This window comes from Priapulus caudatus, unplaced genomic scaffold (assembly GCF_000485595.1).
Source record: "Priapulus caudatus unplaced genomic scaffold, Priapulus_caudatus-5.0.1 Scaffold186, whole genome shotgun sequence".
NCBI classification, from domain to species: Eukaryota; Metazoa; Priapulida; class Priapulimorpha; order Priapulimorphida; family Priapulidae; genus Priapulus; species Priapulus caudatus.
Genome location: NW_014577247.1, coordinates 328,367 through 335,505, shown reverse-complemented (window position 1 = coordinate 335,505; position 7,139 = coordinate 328,367). Strand labels below are relative to the sequence as shown.

Here is a 7,139-nt window from a genome sequence, read left to right as displayed (position 1 = left end):
ATTATTATTATTATTATTATTATTGTTGTTGTTGTTGTCGCACGCGCCCACGCCCCCACACACGCACGCGCACACACAGCATGCACACGCACGCACGCACGCACGCACACGCACGCACACACGCTGACTGACACACACGCGCGCACGTGCGTACATGTAACAGACGATCGCGGTTGGTTTGTTGGCTCGCCGCCAACCCACTTCCGGTGGCCTTCGCGCCCGCATTTACAACGATTTCGGTATATACCGGCACATGTGCGTCGCCGCTCTCTCTCTCTCTCTCTCCCTCTCTCTCTCCGTCTCAGCGCAGCCAGCCAGCCTGCCAGCCTGCCAGCCGGCCAGCCTTCGCAGCTCACTCTCTCTTCCTCACTGCTATCCGCGCACACGCACGCAGTAACGTCAGCAGCAGCAGCAGCAATAGTCTTCGGTGAAAACCTATAGCGCACACACGCGAGAGCAGAAGATAGCTGTGAACTCTAGTAGCGGGGGGCTGCCTACGCGCATGCACGCGCGCTGCCGATGGATGGATGATGTGACGCAGAGTGCAACGCACGTCTGCGATGTATGATCATCATCATCATCATCATCGCCGTCATCATCATCAGCCACGATGCTAGCTCTACCGTACTGTGAAGACAACGACGGCTAGTAATAGCGCTATCTGTGCTGGTGACATTGTGGGAGTTACCCGCAGCGAACACACACACACGCGCGCACACGCGCGCACACACTGACTGACACACGGAAACGAGTGAGGATAACGGAGGGAGAAAGATAGCGGAAAGTGAAGGAGAAAAAAACAAAGAAGAAAGAGAAGAATTGATGTGATAGTGTCGTATTAGGACAGACTACTCCGCGCCGTCTGGATAAATATCTGTTTTTGAACGCATGTGATTCGATTACACTACAAGGTAATGTGAACCCGCATGTCTTGTCTTTCGCATAATATACGGTGTGCGAGAATTATCGTCATTTTACGAAGTGTTGATAAAGAAACCTTTCTCTTTTACTCCAGGTTCTAGTAGTAGATAATACATGCTCAGCGTTAGTACAACCATTCCATCAATGTCACCTAGGATTTTTTACTGCCAGTCTATTATATCGTTTCGATTCGGGTTAGATTAGGGTTAGTGTAAGGAATTTAGGTTCTGAGTAATTTAGGTTATGGTTCCGAATTAGGATTATGGGCACATGAGGTTCTATTAGGATTTAGCTGTTCCTGGTAAGTTTATATTCTGTCCCAGAATAATGCAAATTTCGTAAATATATTCGATTGCGAAATTTAGTTACCGTGTCTTGTAAATTTCGTTATCGCGATGTTTACGAAGTCCACGAGTATTCGGAGGCAGACTATAAACTCCGTACCACGAACAGCTAAATTTAAACAGAACACCATATGTACCTTACCCATATTATATATATATATATATATATATATATATTATAGCGATATAAACCGTCAGCAATAACGTAACGCTGTGACCAAAGTGTTATTAATGCAGTAGATAAGTATGGATAAACATTTTACATTTCGAAGATCAAATCACACATACCTACGCATCATCACACATTAGGACACAAGTTCGCCACGCTTGTAGTCTGAGAATAAATGGTGACGTAATGTAATACCGTTATGTGTTGCTAATAGAGGTATGGTAGCGTAATATAATACTAATGGGTAGAAGTAGATATCACATAAAATAACAGTATACCAAGAACTGATAACACCTATCAGTTCTTGATTATATCTTACAAGTAAAAATCACGCAGAATAACTTTATATCGGAAAAGTGAGGGCCACGCAAAATATCATTATATTGTAAAAGAGGGGTCACGCAAAATATAATTATAGCATAGAAGCAAGAGTTCCACATTGGGTTTTCCACATTGTGAATAAACGTAGAATGAACCCCGTGCAGAGACATAGATTCGAGTATCTAAATGCATCTCAGCTTGGCTCGTCTAACAACATTTTTAATCGTTTTTTTGATTACACGTGTGTAATACTGTTCTTACCTTAACGGCATACATTGCGGGTTCATTGGCTTTTAACATTTATAAGAAATAGGTTTCGGTTATGATAGCAATTATTTTTAACTAGCATGCAGCTTGAACCCATAAACCCCTTATTAATTTTATACGTTTATACGATTGCGAAATAAACCCTTTACTGTATTCGTATAATAATATATAAACATGTGTATATAGTTCATGTCGAGCACTAATCATGAATGATCCTAATATATTCGTTTAACTATCTATTTGCGACGTGTTTTGGTTAGGGCAGCGTTATCTAATATAGCGCGATGATTGAATATTGCAAGTTGGCCAAAGATTCGTGTTTACTATGAACCGGTAGCGTGGGTGGTAATCCCCCCCTAGCGCATTGAAGCGGAATGGTCCGGTCCACTCAACCCTCAATGTATAATGGTTGCGCCCGGAAGTCCCGGGGGAGGTCCCCGCGTTGCCACTGCCCATATTTGGCAAGTGGAAACCGAAGAGAAAGGACGGGTGTGCACGTTTTCTATCCGAATTTACGTTAAATGGTCGGTCTGTGATCGCGTGTGTTGTCGCTAAGACGTCGACGAGGACCATGTGAATACACGGCCGACGTTTGAGAGGTAAGTCGACTACCGCAAACCGCTGAAAGCGCCAGCTTTCCCCGCTAGCAACGTCCCCGCTCCGAATTTCATTCATGAAAATGGCTGCGCACAGCCATTGCCGGCGCGTTGTCGTGTGGTCGATATCGACAGAGCTTGTTGTTCTTGCTGCTGCTGCTGCCGCCGCGCCGTTCATACGGCCGTAACGACGGAACCGTGCTCGGGCTAGCAGGTAACCCACTTAAGCACTGTACGATCGCCGTTGATTTTCTCCGCCGTAATTCTTTCGTGTACAAGACTGTCAAGAGTTCAATTATTGATCCATCATAGAACGAGCGTATGCTGTTGCGTGAACGTGCCGGTAAACAGTGGCGAGAGATAAGATAGGTGTAGGCAAGCAAGCAAGCAACTGTGTCGGAGTGCGGGGGCGGTGTACGGCTCTGCACGTGTAGACAACACACTAAATTCCATGAATGGAACTCTAGGCGCTTGGATGTGACCGCCGACGCGCGCGTGCGACGCGTTAATCGTTACGTGGGTATTTGCGTGTGCGATTGGCCGATGCTGTCGGCATGACAGATGTTCCAGCGCTACTGTAATGGGTACCCATCTTAGTGATGCTAGTTTAGTCGCAGTAGTTAGTAGTCACTCACTGCAAGGAAGAATGGAAGGAAGGTTTCGCACGACCTGCTTTCAACTTTTTTTTAACGGAAATAGGGTGTTTGCTAATACCCGGTAACATTTATGGTCTGCGAGAGTTCAGATTTTTAATAGTGGAAAATTACAATTTAGTCTTATATTTAGTTAGTATAGTTAATATTAAAAACGTATTAAATTGTGGGACCCCATACGTGAAGTAATACGTGCACGCACGCACGCGCACACACACAGTTGGTGATCCACCTAGATGATCGGTCATAAACAGGTAACATGGTGAGATGAATATATACACATGTTGCATGTAGTAGGTCATCATCATGCATTGAGTACTGAACGCGCTGCGGGCTGCAGCTGTTCACTCACTCACGCATAATAATAACATGTTGTTTGTTTTGGGGCTTGCGAATTTGTGCACAGGTTAGGTACACGTCTGTCTCAGACAGTGCACGAGGGGGGGGGGGTAAATTTTTGGGTTAGCATATGTAGCAGGACTTGTTGTGTGTTGGCCTACTTCTGCCCCATGCTCGTTTTTCAGCATATTTCCCAAAATATTTTTTTGCATTTTTAAAATATTTTTTAACTTTTGTGTTTTCAATAATCTGAGATCTCCTACGGCCAAGTAGCGCAGTGCCAGAGTCTTGTGGATCGTATTTACAGCTATTTAAAAAAATTTAAACCGATGGATTACCAGTGGCATACCAGATGAACTACGTGTGTCTGACCTTGGTTCCTGTTTTACCTTGTAGACCTATCCCACATTGGCCCATTAGACCTTCTCCTATCAACATCCTCCAATCAACATTTGAGCTAGTCATCTGTAGCACATTCAAGCTTGTCCTAGTTAAGTTTTACATATCTTTATCAAGTCAACCTTGCTCTTATTGACCTCTCAATGACCTCATAATAACCTTTTCTTAACCAACCTCTAAATGATTGACTTTGTTTTATATATTGTAGTTGACCTTGATCTTGTTATGCTTGCAGGAGCCTTACAGTGTAATCGGCAAGTAGTTCCAGTTCGACCTTGACATAATTTAACTTGTGCTATACGTCTTAATAATTGACTTTGAACTTGTTTTGCTTGCAGGAGACGTATAGCGTAGTCGTCGCGTAGTCGCGAGCGAGGAGGAGGAGGAGGAGAGATGGCGCAGATCGTGAACCCAGCGCTGCCGACCGGCGGTCACTTCACGGCCGTGCGGCCGACGTCGCTGCCCGCGGTGCACGCCCTCCGCGCGACCCCGTCGCCTGTCCGCGAGGTCGTGAGCCTCAGCCACCTGCGGCCGGCAGTCGCCGTCGCCGCGGCGACCGCGGCCGGACGCTCGCAGAACATATACACGGAGTCGCCGGTGCGCAGCAACAGCCACACGAAGCTGCTCGAGGTGTGCTTAGACGGAGGCAGCGGCGCGGGCAGCGAGAAGACGCGCCAGAGCAGCGGAAGCTCGGCGGGCAGCGGTGGCGCCCTCGTCGTCGTCGACAAGCAGCCGTCGAAGACGACAACGTACCGCAAGGTGGCGTGCAGCGGCGGCGGCGGTGGCACGAAGCAGCAGCGCGGCAACAACAACGTCGCGCCGCCACCGCCGCCGCAGCAGCAGCACGCGCCCGAGGTGATCATCTGCCCCGAGTGCGGCAAGTGCCGCTGCGCGCTCTGCACGAATCCGCGGCCGCTGCCGGAGAAGTGGCTCTGCGGCAACAAGTGTCTGTGCTCGGCGACGCAGGCCGTCGACTACTGCACGTGCATGAAGTGCGTGAAGGCGGGCTTCTACCTGTGCGCGGGCGACGAGTCGGACTCGGGCAGTGAGTCCGTCGACGAGCCGTGCTCGTGCGCGCCGGAGCAGCGCGGGTGCGCACGCTGGACCTGTCTCGCGGCGCTCTCCCTCGCGCTGCCGTGTCTGCTGTGCTACTGGCCGCTGCGCGCATGCACGAGACTCGCTGAGCACTGCTACAACTGCTACCACGGCAGCGGCTGCCACTGCCAGCACCGGCCCGCGTCCGCCCGTGACGCCTTCGACCGGCGCCTGCTCGACCCCAACTCGGACTCGACGGGGTAGGGGGCGCCGCCGCGGCGCAGCGAGGGAAGGTCGGAGGAGACCATGTACAGTATTGTGTGCTTTCAGTAGTCGAACGAGGAGGCGTGCTGGCATCGGGCCGGGCAGCTAGCCTGCCAGCAGGTGGCGCTTCTGTGTGTGGGACGAGGCGAGCGGGAGGCTAACGGCAGAGGCAGCTGAGCGGACGAGACAAGTGAGCGTGCGGGCGGCACACCGAGTGGAGCTCACCCGACGGCGCGTACCTGTAAGATCTATGTTTAGTATAGAGGGCGCCGGCGCGAAAGCCCGCCGCTCGTATTTACGGTTTGTGAGTTTTGCATGCGTTTCCGCATATCTTCATCGTCTGATTCTTCCTCTGGTCGTCCGTAAGGATGATCTTGGAGAATCACACACCCAAACTCGAGTTAAATTTTCATTCGATCCCCAGTTAAAACCCTCGAGCGTGGACGATGTGGGTAGGGTTGGGACTCGTCGCGGCCCCCGGAGAACAACGTAAAGTGTGGCGTTGTAACGTGTTACAGTGCGTACGTGACAACCGCAATGATCCATCTACCAAAACATTTTGTTCTTTAAAGTCGTTGCATCTTCTCCCTGGTTGCTTCTCGTAGCGGGCAAGCTCTGAGAGCGCAATACTTAAAATTCTCATGCTGGGTCATTAATGAAGCCAAAATATTCCGGCAGGTTAGCTTACTAATTAGCAGCCTTCGTGTCGTGAAATGATCAACGGAGCTATTCGCTTATTTCTGTCGCTGAATATGCTATGGGTACATACAATGGCCTCGGGGGTTAAAGTCCCATGTCTGATTTAAAAAAAAGAAGGTACGGATAATTTGAATTGGGAATCCATGAAATATCTTGCATGTCTGATTCAAAAATCCCTGCACCCCGCCCCACCGCCTGCACCGCCTGCGCGTACACACCCGCCCACGGGCACGCACGCACGCACGCCCACCGGCCTGAACGCACACACAACCGCACACGCACCGTAGCATGCATGATGTAGCTTCAGGTATCACGATGTGCCTTCTTACAACATGATGTGCCTATACGCGCATCACGATGTTGCCACCACGTAGCTCTACCGGTGTAGCCCCCCCCCTCCCCCTCCTGCCCGCTACAGGGGACTACGAACGGGCCACACCGGTAGAGCTACCGTGTAACATGATGTGGCTCCTACGTGCTACACTATATCAGGAGTGAATAATAGAATATAATAATTCTCTATTATTCACTCCTGACTATATCATGCCACGGTGCGTGAGCAGCACGTGATGGTAAACAAGCAGGCTGCTGCGTGGCGGCGACCCACGCCAGCCGAGACGCGGCGCCGCCGCCGCCGTAAGGAAAGCTTCTTTGTCGGCTATTATTTGCGGCGTGAATAGAGGCAGCGGAAGTGGGATGGATCGGCTCGCTGAGTCGCAGGCCAGCGACGAACGCGGCGCGGTTTCCCGTTACTGACCTGCCCTCCCCTGAAAACAAGCGAACGGCTGCGGCGCGGAGCGGACACAAGCGAACAGTTACGAGGCAGAACGAAAACAAGCGAACAGTTACCGGGCAAAGTGAAAACAAGAGAACGGTTACGGGGCAAAGTGAAAACAAGGGAACGGTTACGGGGCGAAGTGAAAACAAGGGAACGGTTACAAGCACAGCGCGAAAACAAGCGAACAGTGATGGGGGGAAACAACAACACGGGAGCACACTAGCCACACGCGGGTAATAGGCTTGGACCTTAGCTACACACACACACACACACACACACACACACACACACACACACACACACACACACAGACATACGTACGTACATATACATACGTACATGCATACATACATG

The 7,139-nt window shown here is 50.2% G+C and overlaps 1 protein-coding gene across 2 annotated transcripts; it reads left to right on the top strand.

The window, feature by feature from the left end:
* The first annotated feature begins 383 nt into the window (after nt 1–383).
* Nucleotides 384–6,174, top strand: LOC106806940 (protein sprouty-like). Of its 2 annotated transcripts, none has more exons than XM_014809124.1 (2): nt 384–911; nt 4,348–6,174. In XM_014809124.1, the coding sequence occupies exon 2, from the start codon at nt 4,403–4,405 to the stop codon at nt 5,306–5,308; it is 906 nt and encodes a 301-aa protein (XP_014664610.1). In that variant the 5' UTR covers nt 384–911; nt 4,348–4,402; the 3' UTR covers nt 5,309–6,174. The 2 variants fall into 2 exon arrangements, with proteins under 2 accessions (XP_014664610.1, XP_014664609.1); XM_014809123.1 differs by lacking the exon at nt 384–911 and adding an exon at nt 2,483–2,621.
* Nucleotides 6,175–7,139: the final 965 nt, after the last annotated feature.

Excerpts from the sequence above, each read along its gene's own strand:
- LOC106806940 (XM_014809124.1), top strand. The coding sequence starts at position 4,403 with ATGGCGCAGATCGTGAACCCAGCGCTGCCGACCGGCGGTCACTTCACG.